At 40.4% G+C, this 18,568-nt stretch overlaps 1 protein-coding gene across 1 annotated transcript in view; it reads left to right on the forward strand.

The window, feature by feature from the left end:
- Positions 1 to 17,676, forward strand: part of MRPL28 (mitochondrial ribosomal protein L28) — a 43,902-nt gene extending 26,226 nt beyond the window's left edge. Inside the window, exons 2-6 of the mRNA XM_053472129.1 lie at positions 667 to 968; positions 2,258 to 2,410; positions 4,210 to 4,344; positions 11,088 to 11,174; positions 17,383 to 17,676. Of these exons, the coding sequence (XP_053328104.1) occupies positions 681 to 968; positions 2,258 to 2,410; positions 4,210 to 4,344; positions 11,088 to 11,174; positions 17,383 to 17,481 (762 nt within the window). The 5' untranslated portion in view covers positions 667 to 680 and the 3' untranslated portion in view covers positions 17,482 to 17,676. The remainder of the gene's footprint in view (positions 1 to 666; positions 969 to 2,257; positions 2,411 to 4,209; positions 4,345 to 11,087; positions 11,175 to 17,382) is intronic.
- The last annotated feature ends 892 nt before the right edge of the window (positions 17,677 to 18,568 follow it).

The raw sequence follows: 18,568 nt of genomic DNA on the forward strand, positions 1-18,568 counted from the left end.
TTTTTTCTTCTCTACTTCTCCTATTCATGAAGTCAAGTCCAAAAGCAACCTTTTCCCATTCGGGAGAAAACTGAATTGAAGAGTCAGAAAACCAAATCAATTTTTTGAGTGCAATATATAATATTCTCACAAATTGACACAATTTACACGGTATACTCTATGAATATGTTTCTTCTTTTTTGTTACATTATGTTAACTTATGGGAAGAAAACAAGCAGTCAGTTTAAGTTTTTTTTTATTTTTTTTAATTTTTTTTACTTTTTTACACTTCTAGAACACAAAGCACGTATTGTTTTATATATGTATCAATTTATTTTTTACTTTCTCTTCTTTTGCAAGTGTAATGAAATGAAAGATTCCCATTTACCATTACAGGGGAAGTACCCATTCTGTTATATAATCAATTATCACCTAGTGGGTATTACGCCGTTTTTCTAACGCCAATAAACATACCTACCTGCATCAGACCCTTGTGTGCAAGGTTTTCTTCTGCTTTAAAGAGTTAAATTATTTATAATAGTTACTGTTTGTCTCACAAAAAAGACGGGTTATAAGTTTCAAAACATTTTCTCTTTCAAAGTAAAACTTAGACTATATAGATAATGTGTGAAATGTAGTCCTAAAGAAAATTTTTATATATTTTTTTTTTGATTTTATCAATTGTAGGGGAACCAAAAGTGATGCCACTCCATAAGTATCCACCTGCCATCTGGAAAAGCCTGAAGCTTAAGGAAGGTATCTATTCACGGCTACCTGCTCACTACCTGCGCTCTTTGCAGGAAACTCAGAAACCAACCCCTGTGCACTGGAAACCCCATGGACAGAAGTATAGACTAAACCCCAAATCAGGGCAGAGAGAACGTGTTCAAGATGTCCCAGTGGTTCCGTATTTTCCTCCTCAAGCAGATGAAGGTCTTTGGGGAGGTGAAGGATGGATCAGTGGTTTTCGATATGCCAATAACGATAAGGTAGAATATGCCAGAATTATAAAATTATATTTAGTAAAGGGTAAAGCTTACCATCTGCAATTTATAACTCTAACACACTATATACTGTATTTGCTCGATTATAAGACGAGGTTTTTTCCAGAGTAAATGCTCTGAAAAATACCCCTCGTCTTATAATCAGACCTCAACTAGGTCAGACTATGAGACTAAGATCCAGATCCCCCACAGCGATGCAGGGGACCTGGATCCTCCTGTCGTCGCCCCCCCCCCACACACACACACTTACCGGTACTTCGGAATCCCCGGTGCTTAGTCCGGGCAGCGTGTAGAGCTCTACGCGATTCGCGTAGACAACTTCCGCTGCAGCCGGGAGGAGGTGCGCTTAGCAGTGGGGGTTGTCTGCATCCATCGCGCAGACCTTCCCCGGCTGTCAGAGATCAGAGTTCCCCGTGATCTCCGACAGCCGTGGAAGGTCTGCGATGGACGCAGACAACCCCCGCTGCTAATCACACCTCCTCCCAGCTGCAGCGGAAGTTGTCTATGCGAATCGCGTAGACCTCTACACGCTGCACGGACTACGCACCGGGGACTCAGAAGCTCCGGTAAGTTTGGAGGAGGGAAATGCCCTATACCTCCCTATATGCCACTCTGTCCCATAATATGCCTTTTAACCCCCTAAGTGCCAGAGTGGCATATAGAGGTATAAGGCAATTCTGGAGGCAGAGTGGCAGATAGGGGGTCAAAAGGCATATCATGGGGCACAGTGGCATTTAGAGGGTTAAAAGGCATATCATGGGGCACAGTGGTATATAGGGGGTATAAGGCATTTCTGGGGAAGAGTGGCAAGCCAGGGGGCAGATGTGCATAACTGGGGGGGCAGGTTGAGAAAAAAAGGAAATAAAAACAAAATATTTTTCATAGCTTTTATTAAAAACAAATTGTTCACATAGTTTACATGAATTAACATTTACTGGTATAACTTTTTTCCTATAAGGTTGTCTTATATTCAGGCTTTTTCTTTTTTAAAAAAAAAAAATTCAGATTTTGGGGGGTCGTCTTATAATCAGGGTCGTCTTATAATCGAGCAAATACGGTGTGTGTGTGTGTGTGTGTGTGTGTGTGTATATATGGATATATATATAGTTTGGAACTAAGGCCCTAAATTTGCACCACGACATGCATAGTTATTTGTAGCGCTGGTAAAATAACTGTCCAAGACAAGTACTTGTTAAAGGCAGATACTCTCCACCCTGTATATGATTATTTCAATACTAACTTGATAATTGGTTTTGTTTCGAAACAACGTATAGCTTTCTACTAGGGTAAAGAAGGTTTGGAAGCCTCAGCTTTTCGTAAGAGATCTATACAGTGAGATATTGGACAAGACTTTTTCTATCCCAGTTACAATGAGAACACTTAACTTGATTGATGCTGCTTATGGATTTGACTTTTATGTTCTAAAGGTAAGCGGTATTTTTGGCTGTGTGGACGGTGTGGGCATGAAGGGGTTAATAGCACCAGGCCTCTGGATTTACTAACTTGACCCCTTAACAAGGCATACATTACACCAAATTAACCCCCAAATCCTGCCTGTATCCCCCCCAGGTAGTCTGCCACCACTCACGATTTTGATACCGGATTCGTGAGACATCCGAATTAGAACCTCTCTCTCCCTCTCTCTCTCTCTCTCCCTCTCTCTCATAGGATGTTAAAAACAAACGGCAGAATAAAACAATGTTCTTGTTTTTATTTCCCCAACCTGCCCCCCAGTTATGCATATTTGAGCCCAGTGCTACACAATTACAAAAAAACAAGACATACAAAAGAAAAATAAAACAGCAAACAGTTTGTGCTTGCCACACTGCCCTCCCAGACACGCCACACACCTTATATACCCTATATGCCTTATACCCCCAGATTTAGAGGGATTTAGATTCCCCTTTAGTTTGCCCCCCTTTACCTCTAACTGCACCTTAAATTATCCTTATTAACTTAATTAAATTAACCCTCAGTCCTCAGCATTAAATTAATCCTGAAGAGAAGACCCCATCAACCACAACTGCTCCTAAATTAACCCATTAACTATAACTGCCCCTAAATTAACCCTAAACACCCCATCAACCACAACTGCCCCTAAATTAACCCCCACCTCCCCTAACTTTCAGCAGCCCAAATATTAATTTTATACTCACAGTTAGATGAGTGTCACAGCCATGGCGATGCAAAGGAAACGGGCGGAGCCAATCGGCCGTTTGGCTCCGCCGCTTTCTTCCTCCCTGTCCCTCCCTGCAGTCACTGCCGATTGGCCCCGCCCCTTTCTTTCTCCAGCAGCGATTGCAGGGAGGGACTGGAAAAAGGAAGTGGGCAGGCCAATCGGCAGTGACTGCAGGGAGGAACTGTAAGTAGCAACTGCTGCTGTGACTCCCGTGAGTCACACTAAACGGATTATAACACGAGGGGCATTTGCTCTGAAAAACCCTTCGTTTTATAATCGATAAAAATCATGGAGTTATATATCATGGAGTTCTGCTTTGAGGTCGCTGCATTGTCCCTAAATCAGACTTTTGCAAGCATACACCCCTCTGACCACATGATTATATGACACCATCCCCAAGAATCAGGTCCCATCTTTGATGTGCCAATAAGTTGTGGTGGGGTAAAGGTGATGGAAACCCCTCCACTTAAGATAGGAATTGGAATTCCTTTAACTAAGGATCCTTATCTGTTAGGCCATGAATCAACACAGGAGTCCTTTGGGAAGATGACACCTCTAGCCAGAACAGATACAGAGGGCATGCACAAAAACACATTTAATTTAACCTCAGATTAACTCATTGAATGCTTAAACAAAGAAACTAACCACCTCTGCTGGGTTACCCTTCCATGCATCCACTACATTATATGAGTTAATCATGACAGAGGGTATTGGCTTTCAGAGGTTATAAAAATTGTTGCTTGTGTCCATTGGTCATGTATGGCCCTGCTAACATACTGGGCCTGTGAATATGTAGGCAGTCCTAACCCATGTTGTAAATAAGACCTTACATCAGGGGTTTCCAGCATGTGGTCCGTGGGCCAAAAGAGGCCCACCGGACATCGAGGTGGGCCACTGTAGAACAAAAACTTTGGCACCCCTGCCTTACATAATTACAACTTTTGGCCTTATCTGTTTGATGTACTTTGTGTATATTTAACCATTTTTATATTACGTTGGCTCAATTTTTGTCATGTTTTGTATCTTTTTTGATTATTATTTTTTTAGACTCCAAAGGAGGATTTAAACTCAAAACTAGGAATGGATTTAAAGAGAGCAATGCTTTTACGTCTTGCCTCAAAGGACCCAAGTCTCCATCCCAATGATCCAGCCAAAAGAGAAAAGATCTACAGCAAATATAAAGTTAGTTTAAATTACTTTTGAAACTGTTACAACTCTAGTTGGTACTGCTTTCATTGTAGGCTTGTGCTTAACACATTTTCATAGTTTGCCTGTATAAAACGGCACAAAGGTTTTAATTTTTTGATTTGAATAGATATATAACACTGGCTAATGACATTATGTTTAACTGCAGTGGCTTTTTATAAGGACATTTCTTAACGGGATAGTCATGACGGCTCTCCAAACCGATATAATTTCCATCAGAATAGCCTTTAGTGGCAAGAAGAAGTAAGTAAATCTTTGGCATTTATATATACAGTGGTTATAAAAAGTCTACACACCCCATTATGATGCCAGGTTCTTGTGACGTTAAAGAACGAGACAGAACTTTTTCCACCTTTAATGTGACATATAACAACTCAATTGCAAAACAAACTGAAATCTTTGAGGGGGGAACCTTGCAATAACCTGGTTACATAAATGTGCACACCCTTGAACTAATAGTTTGCTGACGCACCTTTGGACTTTATTACAGCAATCAGTCTTTTTGGGTAGGATTCTATTAGCATGGCACATCTTGACGTGGCAATATTTGCCCATTCTTCTTTGCAAAATCACTCCACATCTGTCAGATTGCGAGGACATCTCCTGTGCACAGCCCTTCAGATCACCCCACAGATGTTCAATTGGATTCAGGTCTGGGCTCTGGCTGGGCGATCACAAACGTCAATCTTCTTCTGGTGAAGCCATGCTTTTGTGGATTTGGATGTGTTCTTTGGGTCGTGCTAAAAGTTGAACTTTCTCTTCAGCTTCCTAACGGACGCCTGAAGGTTTTGTGTCAAAATAGCCTATTCATAATTCCCTCCGCTGTGACTAAGCTGACCCGGTTCCAGCTGAAGAAAGACAGCCCCAAAGCATGTTGCTGCCACCACTATACGTTTTGGAATTATGGCCATAAAGTTCAAACTTGGTTTCATCAGACCATAACACATTTTCCCACGTGCTTTTAGGGGACTTCAACCGGGCTTTGGTATTTTTCTTTGTAAGAAAAGGCTTCCGTTTTGCCACCCTACCCAATAGCCCATTCATATGAAGAACATGGGAGATTGTTGTCACATGTAACACACAGCCAGTATTTGCCAGAAATTCATGCAGTTCCTTTAATGTTGCAGTAGGCCCTCTTGTAAGCCTTCCTAACCAGTTTTCTTCTCGTCTTTTCATTAATTTTGGAGGGACGTCCCTTTCTTGGAAATGTCTCTGTTGTTCCATATTTTCTCCACTTGGTGATGACTGTCTTCACTGTGTTCCATGGTATATCTAATGCTTTGGAATAGGGCTGCAACAACTAATCGATAGAATCGATATTAATCGATAATGAAAATCGTTGCCAACGAATTTCATTATCGATTAGTTGAATCGATTTTTATCGATTATAAAATGAGGGTTTTTTCCGAGCAAATGCTCTGAAAAATAGCCCTCGTTTTATAATCCGTTTCAGTGTGACTCACAGCAGGCTAGCAGAGCAGTTACTACTTACCAGTCCCTCCCTGCAGTCACTGCCGATTGGCCCCGCCCCTTTCGTCCAGTCCCTCCCTGTGTGTGTGTTACACTTAATATGCCAGTGATAGTATTTATGTGGAGTTTTACAAGTAGTTTATACAAAACAGCTACTTCAATCTACCATGTTGATGATTTGTGTGCCTACATGTCTGGTACCAGAAAAGTTATCTTATTGCTTGACCAAAGTATAATTGTTTTATTGTGTGGCATGTTCTAAATATTTACACTTGATGAGTATTATGGAATATATATGTCACTATTCTGTGCTATGATAGTTGCCCATGAGTCTGGATTGAGGAATTAAGCATTATTTTTATTCTCCATATGAAAACTGAAGGAACTTATCAAGGTATAAAAGTTTGAAATGTTTAACTCTTACATTAGTAAGAACCCCTAGTATCGATTGGCCCACACATTTCATTCTTCCAGTCCCTCCGTGCAGTCAGGGGCAGATTGGCCCTGCCCCTTATAGCATCCACATGGCTGTGACACTCATCTAACTGTGAGTAAAAAAATAATATTTGGGCTGCTTAAAGTTAGGGGATGTGGGGGTTAATTTAGGGGCAGTTATGGTTAATGGGGTGTTCAGGGTTAATTTAGGAGCAGCTATGGTTAATGTGGTGTTTAGGGTTAATTTAGGGGCAGTTATGGTTGATGGGGTGTTTAGGGTTAATTTAGGGGCAGTTATGGTTAATGGGGTGTTCAGGGTTAATTTAGGAGCAGCTATGGTTAATGTGGTGTTTAGGGTTAATTTAGGGACAGTTGTGGTTGATGGGGTGTTTAGGGTTAATTTAGGGGCAGTTGTGGATGATGGGGTGTTTAGGGTTAATTTGGGGCAGTTGTGTTTGATGGGGTGTTTAGGGTTAATTTAGGGACAGTTGTGGTTGATGGGGTGTTTAGGGTTAATTTAATGCTGAGGACTGAGGGTTAATTTAACTAATTTAATAAAGTTAAGGTGCAATTAGAGGTAAAGGGGGCAACTAAGGGGAATCTAAATCCTGAGGGCAGTGAAGATTAATCCTGTATTTATTTATGAAAGTATTGTGCTGCGAACAAGCCTGTGAATCCATAAGGGCACTATGGGATATCTGGGGGGTATACGGCATACCTGGGGAGGACGGAGTGACATATCTGGGGGTATAAGGCATATCAGGGGCACAGTGGCATATAGGGTATATAAGGTATATGTGAGGAGGGCAGTGTGGCATATCAGGGGAGGACAAAGTGGCTTATCAGGGGGTATAAGGCATATGTGGGAGGGTGGAGTGGCATATCTGGGAGGCAGTGTGGCAAGCCTGGGCTCAAATGTGCATAACTGGGGGGGGGGCAGGTTGGGAAATAAAAACAAGAAATGCATTTTTATCAGTTTTTTATTCTGCTGTTTGTTTTTAACATCCTGTTTGTTTATTAAATTATTTTAAATAAATGAAAAATTTACATTCATTTTTTTATCCGATTAATCGAAAAAATAATCGGCCAACTAATCGATTATGAAAATAATCGTTACTTGCAGCACTACTTTGGAAATTATTTTGTACCCTTCTTTCAACAATGAGATCCCTCTGATGCTTTAGAAGCTTTCTGCCCACCATGGCTTTTTCTCCGAGATGCAACTAAGCAAATGTCAGATAAATCCTACTAGAATAGCTGAACTTTATTTGTGATTAATCAGTCCCTTTAAATGATGGCAGGTGTGTAAGGACTTATATTTAATATGAATGTGATTGGTTAATTCTGAACACAACCCCAGTTATAAGAGGGTGTGCACATTTATTAAACCAGGTTTGAGGTTTCCCCCCCCCTCCAAGATTTTAGTTTGTTTTGCAATTGTATTGTTCACGTTATAGGTCACATTAAAGGTGGAAAAAGTTCTGACATGATTTATCTTTGTCTCATTCTTTAACATCACAAGACCCTGGCATTTTAACGGGGGTGTGTAGACTTTTTGTATGCACTGTAAATTTGTCTTAAAATATAATATGATCTTAACCCCTTAACGACAATCCCCGTACATGTACGGGGTTGCCGTGCAACGGGTTAACGACAATGCCCGTACATGTACGGGCTGCCGTTAAATAGCTGCATCGCCGCGATCGCGGCTTTTTCGCCGCGATCGGCGGCTTTGCAGCATCCACGGAAGCCTCACAAGTGAGGCTGACCGTGGATCCGGGGAGGGCAGCCCTTGGCAGCCCTCCCCGGAAGAAAAATGGCCGCCGCCGCACCGATCATCAAAGATCGCGGCGGCGCCCGGCTAAAACTGCTTAGGAAGCGATCGGAATCGCTTCCTAAGCATAAACTGTGTTGCTGACATGCCTCAGTATCGAGGCATGTAGCAACACTACCCCCCGACCCCCGATCGCCTTGTGATTGCTCCGAAGAGCAACCACAAGTGCCATCCTGTAAATGACGTTGCCGTCATTCACAGGATGGCATTAACAAGAGATCTTAGTTCCCAGAGGGTCTATCCAGACCCTCTTGAGAACTCTCGAGCTCCTCCTGCAGGTTGAATGCAGGTACTGCATCCAACCATGCAAGGTCAATGGAGCCCAGCTCACTATTGAGAGTGATTAGTAATAAAAAAAAAAAAAAAAAAAAAAAAAATTGGTCAAAAATGTTTAAAAAAAAATTAAAAAAATATGGTAACATGTAAAAATCCCCACTGTCACCAAAAAAAAAAAAAAAAAAAAAAAAAGTTTTTAATAAGCAAGTCCTAAAATTCTTTATCTTTACAAAAATTCCAGCATGGAAAGAGTTAAAATATTGGCATTACAAATGCCCATAGGGTGTCTAGTATTAAAAAATATATGAGTTGATGGGGTAAATTGAATTGGCCGGGTTCAAAGGTGTCCCAAATATTGGACATGGGGCAGATGTCTAAATGGCAAAAAATACACACCTCACAAAGGCGGCATTTTACCTCCCAAATAACCCTACAAACCCATGCATGTGGGGTATCACTGCGCTCAGGAGATGTTACTGAACACATATTGGGGTGTTGTTTGACACGGACATATACCAGGAGCGATAGATTTATACCTGAAGTACAACACGTGTGAAAAAAATACAAAAACAAATTACTACCATAAAGTTTCACTAAGGGTGGTGGTAAAATTAGTGCATGGAAAGGGTTAAAATACCAGCATTTCAGATGCCTTGGGGTGTCTAGTTTTTAAAAATATATGACTTGATGGGGTAAATTGCATTATCCGGCTTCAAAGATACCCGAAATGGCACATGGGGGGAAGAATTACCAGATTTGGAAAAAATGGTTTTGAAATGGCAAAACGCTACCTGTACTTATTGCCCCATAACGTGCAGAAAAAAGCAAAAAAACATAAAAACATTGGGTATTTCTAAACTCAGGACAAATAGTAGAATCTATTTAGCAGGTTTTTTCATTCGTTTTTGCAGATAAGTAAAAGTTTTCTGTTTAAAAAGTGAGAAAAAGTAATTTTTTAACAAAAAATCCCCATATTTTATCATTTTTTTTATAGTAAATTAGATGATATGATAAAATGAATGGTATCTACAGAAAGCCCTGTTTGTCCTGGAAAAAACAATATATAATATGTGTGGGAGCATGAAATGAGAAAGAAGAAAATCACAGCTAAACAGTAACACCGAAAAATGTTAAAATAGCCATTGTCCCGCAATATACTACGAGTAAAAACCCCTATTGTCCTTAAGGGGTTAATCTAAGTTACAGTTATAAACAAACACAATCTGTTTTAACTAATAACACATAAATTATTGAATTGTTCTTGCCCATCTTGAATACATTGTTTGGATATTCAAAGTGTGGGTTGGAAAAAGCATGTGGACCTCTAGACCACAACAAACTAGTTGAAGTCAAGAGTTGGCAAACTTGGGGTCCAGTCAGTGAAACAAGATTGGAGGTGTGTGTTAGAGCTATGTTGACATTAAAAACACTCAAAACATTTTGACTTTGCTATTGTCTAGAAGCATCTGCTATTGTTAACCATGCCTCACAAAAAAGAAATCTCAGGATCAAGAATTGTTCTAAATAAAACTGGAAGGGTTACACAGTAATCTCAAAGACCTTGCAAATTCAGTATTCCACATTTAAACAAATTGTTTATAAATAGAGATTATTTATTACTGTGGCTACTCTCCCTAGAAGTGGGCAACCAGCCAAGATTCCTCAAAGACACAACCCAGAATGCATAATGAGGTAAAATTGAACCCTAGAGTAACAGCTAAAAGCTTGAATAAATCATTGGAACTGGGTAACATCCCTGTTCAAGAGTCTACCATACACAAAACATTGAACAGGCATGGAGTCAATGGCAGGAAACCAAGGCTGAAGTCTCTGCTCCACAGGCGCACAGCAATGTTTTTTTTTTGTTTTTTTTTTTACGTGTGCCAAAAATCACCTTGACGCTCCAAGGCTATTGGGAAAATATTGTATGGACTGATGAAAATAAGGTTGAATTGTTCGGGTATGACATAAAAAAAGGACCCTAAATATCAGTAAATAAGTAAATCTGCTACAGAATGGCTTCAATAAAAAAACACCCATTTGGTGTGGCCCAGTCACAGCCCAGACCATAACCCATTAGAGATGCTGTGGAATGACCTCAAGAGAGCTGTTCACACCAAATGAACTAGCAATATGGCTGAGCTTAAGCAATTCTGTGAGGAAGAATGATTGGAAATGTCCCCTGAATTCTGTGCAGGTCTGATCTGCAGGTACTGGAAGAGCATGTTTCGGGTTATTGCTGCCAGTTATTAAATCTAAGGGTCTACTTACTTTACCCACCAGCACTGTGGCTGTTTGTGTGTGATTGGCTTAAACGTGTTGTGTTTGTCTATGCTTGTTACTTAGATGTAGATCAGATCACATTTTGTGAACAATTCATACAAAAGACCAGGTAATTCCTGGTAAAGGGTTCATTTACTTTTTCTTGCCTGTGTGTATACTGTATGTATGCTTTTGTGGTATTGGTTATGAAGGATGAGGCATAAAGCAATGTGCACCATTATTGGGCCATAATGTATGCCCCACCTAGCATGAGGGAAAGTTTGCATATGTAGTATAGAGGAAGAGTAAAAATATACATCATTGTATTTAATTCCAATGCCAAATGAATAAAAAAGACTTTCGTGCATGTCATTTCAGTTATGTATATGTATGTACACCCTTCTAGAGACAAAATACCAGAAAAATTAAATTTGTGTTTCAGAAATTTGAAATCCCAAAGGAGGAAGCAGAGTGGGTAGGACTTAGTTTAGAAGAAGCTGTTGAAAAACAGAGATTACTGGAAAAGAAGGTAAGTGTAATATGTTAAATTCTAGAGTGGCCATCACAGTCTCCTGACCTTAATATCATTAAGCCTCTCTGGGGGGATCTCAAATGTTCGGTTCATGGAAGATGACCAAAGACTTTGCATGACTTGGAGGCATTTTGCCATGCTGAATAGGCAACTATGCCACCTGCAGGAATGTGGGGCCTCATAGACAACTATTACAAAAGACTGAACATTGTCATTGATGCTAAAGGAAACAACACATAGTATTAAGAACTAAGGGTATACAGACTTTGGAACAGGGGTCACTTCATTTTTTTTTCTTTGTTGCCATGTTTTATGATTGTGCGATTCTGTTATAACCTACAGTTGAATATGAATCCGTAAGGAATAGCAATATGAATCCGTAAGAAATAAAAGAAATGGGTTTTCCCTGCTCACTCATGTTTTCTTTAAAAATGCTACAAATATTGCCAATTCTCCAAGGGTATGCAAACTTTTGATTACAACTGTGTGTGTATACACTCACTGGTCACTTTATTAGGTACACCTTGCTAGTATGGGGTTGGACCCCCTTTTGCCTTCAGAACTGCCTTCATTCTTTGTGGCATACTTTCTACAAGTTTGCCAACTGGAATTAGAGATTTTGGCCCATATGGACATAGCATTATGCAGTTGCTGCAGATTTGTCGGCTGCACATCCAGGAAGTGAATCTCCCGTTCCACCACATCCCAAAGGCTGCTGTATTGGATTGAGATGTCTCAGCTGGAATCGAGACTCATCAGACAGGCAACGTTCTTCCAGTCTTTCATTGTCCAATTTTGGCGAGCCTGTGCAAATTGTAGCCTCAGTTTCCTGTTCTTAGCTGACAGGAGTGGCACCCTGTTTGGAGTGCTGCTGCTGTAGCCCATCTGCGTCAAAGTTCGACGTGTTGTGCGTTCAAAGATGGTATTCTGCATACCTTTACCTCTATAGTGACAGAAAGCATGGGTTAATAACGGAGGGAGTGTATATATCCCCTTATATTTTGCAGAGTGGCAACCCTCAGTAGTTTTTATGAGCCCCAGGGAGATGTTTAGAATTTTGCTTCCATGATAAATTGTGGTTTTTGTCCCTTGGGTGGAGCACTTAGAGAGTAGGTTGGGCCAGTGCTCCACTCCACATGAGCAGCACATATGAGCAGCAGAGGAACAGCAGGTGGCAATCCAGTCTGGGGATTCTAGCACACCCGCACTAGTACTCGCCTGCATTCACTAATTAATGGGAGAGGCAGTTAAATAGCCTCCTAGTCTCAACAGAGAGAGAGAGATCATTAGGCTCCCTGAGAGCAGAGGGAAAGAGCTGCTAAATTATTGAGTGCTGATGCTACATGTAGCTTGTTTTGTTGTTAACGGATAAGCTGTCTAACAGCAGGTAGGTTGGAGAACTTTGTTTACCATGTTTGCTCGATTATGAGATGACCCTGATTATAAGACTACCCCCCAAAATTTGAATATTAAATTAGGAAAAAAAGAAAAAGCCTGAATATAAGACTACCCTATAAGAAAAAAGTTTTACTAGTAAATATTAAGTTACATGTAAACAATTTTTTCATATTTACTAAAAACTATGATTGAGAAAAATTAATTTTGTTTTTATTTCCTTTTATTTGCCAACCTGCCCCAGTTATGCAATCTGCTCCCCCAGATATACGTTATACCCCCTTATATGCCACTCTGCCCCCCAGTAATGCCTTATACCCCCCTATATGCCACTCTTCCTCCCTATAACGGGTTCACCAAGTGAGCTGTAGTAATTCCCAGAGATAACCCAGATGTATCCTCCTGTCTGTTTTTATATTTATAAGACGGGCAAAATAGAACAAAACATATCAAAACACAAAATCCTTGGTCTTATGAGCGCTAACTACCGTATTTGCTCGATTATAAGACAACTCCTGTTGTCGTATTTGCTTGAGTATAAGACTACTCCTGTTGTCGTATTTGCTTGATTATAAGACGACAACTGTTGTTCCAGAAATCACTTCCAGCACCAGTCAGCATGCACACCTTGGAACCCTGCTATGTGTACCCAATAAGTAGACACAACTACCTTGAATTGAGTACAGCAGGAATGAACAGTTTATTGTTGTAAAACATAGACTCGTATATCCACAGAACTTAATTAACGTAAATTAACAGATACATGTATTCAACCCAACCTTTAATTCCCCTGGCAGCAATCCTATTGATGGGATTAGTTAAACAATGGAGTTCCTACCTGTGCTATCTTTGTTTGACAGCCAGGCTGGAGCCATCTCTGAGTACCTTGGGGCCCTGTATGACCGGTAATTCTGTCACATACCCCCTATATGCCACTTTGCCTCCCTGATATTCCTTTTAACCCCCTATGTGCCATTCTGCCTCTAGAAAGCCCTTACACCCCCCATATGCCAGTCTTACCCTCCCCCAACTTACCAGTGCTTCCATAGACTTCTCCCCGTACTTCAGATTTCTTCATGTCTTGTGGGGCAGCCGGTGGACATCCTCCGCTGCTGCTGCTGGCACGTCCGCCGGGGCTTCTATGAATGAGAACCAGAAGGGCATGTGACGCCGGCACTCCGTCATAGAAGCCCTGGCAGAAGTGCCGGCATCGCACAGACCTCCACCGACTGCCAGTGAGGAGCATCCAGGTCCCCTGCAGCGCTTTAGGGGATCTGGATCTTAGTCTTGTAGTGAGATCTCTATTTGAGGTCTGATTAGAAGATGACCTCGAATATAAGACGGTTATTTTTCAGAGCATTTGCTCTAAAATAAACCTTGTCTTATAGTCGAGCAAATACGGTAGTTAGCGCTCATAAGACCAAGGATTTTGTGTTTTTATATGTTTTGTTCTATTGTGCCTGTCTTAAAAATATAAAAACAGACCCAGCCTTTTATTTAACCCTCCTTGTGTTTGAGCCGTCTCTGCAACCTGCAACCTAAAAGACTGCGTGTCAGTAAAGAGTCCTGGACAGAATACCAAATAAGTGGTATTGTCACAATATATATATAATTAGGGATGCACCGATATATCAGTGACCGAAATATATCGTCCGAAAAGGGCATTATCGGCAAAATGCAGAATTTTTTTTACAAAAATGGCCGTCCGCAGGGGCCAGACTGCTTACCTGCGTGTTGGTCGCAGGTTGTATGAGCAAGTATGCATGATTAAGGGAATGAATGAGTGAATTAATGTTTGTGAATGAGTATGTGTGTGATGGATGTGTAAGTGTGTGTGTGTGGCATAGGGAGCCTGTAATCACACTCCCATCATGCCCAGGTTCTAGCATGTACTGGCTGCCTGGGCATGATAGGAGTGTGATTGCTGTTAAATATATTATTGTTATTGATTGTTTTATTAAAAGTAAGTAACACACCAAAATTGGACAGAATAACAATATTTATATATTAAAGCAAAGTAATTGTGATAAAGATACAGCGCTTAATTAGTTGAACAAAAAAAAGCCCACCAAAAGTATATTAATATATGTGGAAAAAAATATTTGCAATCATAGTTACCCATCCTTACAAGTCCCTATTCCTGCTTTGTATATGGTTGGTAACAACCAGTATGAAACAAAGCAGCTAGTCCTGAAAATCAGAAAACTCCCTAAAGAACAGGGAGAACCTATAAAAGCAACAAAAAACTCAAGAGACAGCGTTTGGATGAATATAAAAATAAATCTTTTAATATATTAAAAAATTGTCAAAAGAAAAACAGATACACCATAAAATAATAATAATTACGAACAGATTGAAATTGTATATACAAATATGACAATATTAATATTCTATAAATACCCATAAGACACATATAATAATAATGATGAAAATAATCAAAATAAAAATCTCTATTCAAAGTGGCTCCTAACAAATAAAGGAAATACTCACCACTGAGAGAATACTGCCTGGCCAGGCTAGCGCCAAATACAGGACGCGTTTTGAAAAAACTTTTTCAGCTGTGAAAAAGCACACACCACTCTCTGTGGTCAGCTTGTTTATGAGCCTCTAAAATATTGCGGCATTGGGGCGTCACCCGAGACTTCGGTAAAACCAAGACTTCAAATTCACAGCAAGTTCGATGTAAGGAGCGTCACGGGAACCATGACAACCAAAAACTAGACCTCGCTTAGCGAGGCAGCAAATGGGAATCAGGGAGCCGGACACCCTTAAAAAATTAACTTGTATGCATAAAAATAAAAATATGTGTATATATATATATATATATATATATATATATATACACCGTATAGGCCGCACTTTCCCCCCCCCACTTTAAGTCTTTAAAGTGGGAGTGTGGCCTATATTCGGGGTCTAGCGCCCGACGTCCGGGACATGCAGTTCTGGGTGCCGGGCAGGCAGCAGGGCTAGGATGCAGGTCCCCCGCAGCGGTGCAGGGGATCTGCATCCTACTCTCCGCATCGGTGAACGTCTGCGCGGTAAGCTTTAACAATCCTCCTTACCAGTGCAAAACGGTATACAACTTCCGGGTGCTGGAAGTTGTATACCCTTCTGTGTAGAATAGATGTCCCCTGCCGGCCTCGCAAGACACCCAGGACTCTGGGAGTCTGCATTGGTAAGACTAGGGGAGGGGGGCACACCTCGGGGGGGGGACACAGAGTGGCAGCATATCTCGGGGGGGACACACACAGAGTGGCAGCATGTCTCGGGGGGGCAGAGTGGCAGCATATCTATTACACTTTAAATTACATTTTTTCTTTAATGTATGTATATATATATATATATATATATAATATATATAAAAACATAGCAAGGTAAATATCAATATAAATATCAATTAACCCCTTCAGTCCCCTATGGACATAACGGTACGTCTAAAAATCGCATCCCGAGAAACCCCCAGGGACACGTCCATTGCCGCTGCACGGGAGATCAGGCTGTCATTTGACAGCCAGGAACCCCCCCTGACATCAGAAGCCAGTATCGCTGGCTTTCTGCTGTCCGATATGATGTGACAGCTTTCGGCACGAAAGCCAGAAAACTGTTACATTTTTAAACGCCGATCTGGTGTTCCCTTCTGGGTCGCGTCACTGCTGATGTCACCCGGAAGTTCATCGGAGGACCGGATATCCCCTGCAGGGTTTTTACAGATATTTTGAAAGGATTCAGAGGGAAAATATATATAAAAAAAAAATTAGGTGTTTTTTCTAATTTTCGCTAGCTCTATCTCTCCTTGAAAAAACAATATATAGTTTACATGGGTACACTATTCGAAGGAAGGGAGAATAATCGGTGAACCGACATAGCGCTAAAATGGCAAAATTGCTCCTGCACTTGAGGTACCAAAAACCCCTGGGATTGGCGGGGTTAAAAAAAATGTAGACATAGAAATGTGTGTGTGTGTATATATATTTATTATTCAAGAAAAGGGACCAGATCAAAGTTATCATTTAAACCTTAAGGAACTAAGGTATTTAGGGTAAGGATCCAGCTTTTTTCCGGCAAAGTGACCCTTCCTTGGACCTAAAACAACTTGTTCAATGGCAAATGCTGTCACCTTAGAATCATCTCTAGATTCTCCTTGTTTCTGGAAACAAAGAAAACAACTGCTTTGACTATTATCCTGGCTGATCTTTCTACTTTCTTCTCATTTATGATGGAGGGTGATACATTTGTATCCAGTGAGTACCTACGCCTCTGTTTCCCTTGTCTCTCTCATTGAGAGCTTTTTGTATGTTCATTGTTGCTACCTACAGAGTGGAGTTCACATTAATAAGCAGCTGCGGTGATCCTTTGCTATATTTTACCTATGCTACAGCATATATGGATCTCATACTCCGTTGTGGGTCCCTTTAGCTCTCAATAGCTGTGAATAGGTTGTTTCTTCTCTCCTTTTTCTCTCTCTTTTCAATATAAATAGATAAGCTTGTTTAATAAGTTACTTTCTTATAGGGTCTAAGAGATGGAGTAGGCGAATCCTCTGATTTACTTGTAAACATTTTGTCTACTGTATTACTCTAGCTGCAACCTGAGATTTTGTTTTATATTATGATATCTGCTTAAATAAAAAGAATTTTAAAAAATAATAAATTGTTCGGACAGTTAAGCACTGTAACTTTGAAAAATTGATAATGAAAACGAATAGAAGATGTTTTTTTTTCAGTGACTGCTTCTGATCTATTGTAAGTATATATAGCACATATATCTACTTTACGTTTATGTAACATTATTTCTTTTTGTGTTCTTACAGGATCCTACCCCTCTGTTTAAAGTATTTGTTGATGAGCTTGTTCATGAATTGGCAGTTCCGAGACTTGGAGAAACCACAGGCACTGAAACAAAATCTTAACTCCTTCAAATTATACACTTAACAGAGCACCCCTTTTCACAGACTCTTTTAGAGAAGGATTTTTCCCCCCAGAAAACAGTCTTTGTGCGAGAGCTTGAACATTGACGTACGCTCTGCAACACGAAACTGAATCATGCTGTTGGCAACTTGTCTATGCTTCAAGCAAAGCTCTAATAAATGATGTGTTGACCAAAATCCTATTGAGCGTGTAAATGTTTTGAAGGTAAAATCTATCATCTTTCATGTGATGGGGTATTAAACATCCACCCTCATTTTAAATGTGTTTATACCCCTTGCTGTACTTAACAAGTATATTCATTTTTGGGGGATGTTCAAGACAGGATGTCTTAGAGGAAGCAGTTGTTATGACGTTTAGTAGGAGCAATCTTATTTTTATGGATTACAATGGAAAGGAAAACAAAGTTCCATTACCGTATTTGCTCGATTATAAGACGACCCCCCAAAATCAAAATATTAATTTAGGAAAAAAACAAAAAGCCTGAATATAAGACTACCCTATAGGAAAAAAGTTTTACTAGTAAATATTAATTCATGTAAACTAATTTTCATATTTAATAAAAGCTATGATTGAGAAAAATATATTTTTTATTTCCTTTTATTTGCCAACCTGCCCCCCCCAGTTATGCACATCTGCCCCCAGGCTTGCCACTCTGCCCCCAGAAATGCCTTATACCCCCCTATTTGCCACTCTGCCCCATGATGTGCCTTTTAACCCCCTATATGCCCCTCTGCCCCATGATATGCCTTATACCCCTATATGCCACTCTGGCATATAGGGGGTTAAAAGGCATATCATGGGGCTGAGTGGCATATAGGGGGTTAAAATGCATTTCTGGAGATATATATATACTGCTAACAGCAATCACTCCTATCAAGCCAAGGCAGCCAGTACATGCTGGAACCTGGGGATGTTAGAAGTGTGATTACAGCCTCCCTATGCCATGCTACCACCCCCACCCCCCTTACACATCCATGCTATCACACACACTCATTCACAAACATTTAAATACTCATTCATTCCATTAATCACACATACACAAAACACGCTCAAAACCCCCACCCCCTT

This window comes from Spea bombifrons, chromosome 7 (assembly GCF_027358695.1).
Source record: "Spea bombifrons isolate aSpeBom1 chromosome 7, aSpeBom1.2.pri, whole genome shotgun sequence".
Lineage (NCBI taxonomy): Eukaryota > Metazoa > Chordata > Amphibia > Anura > Pelobatidae > Spea > Spea bombifrons.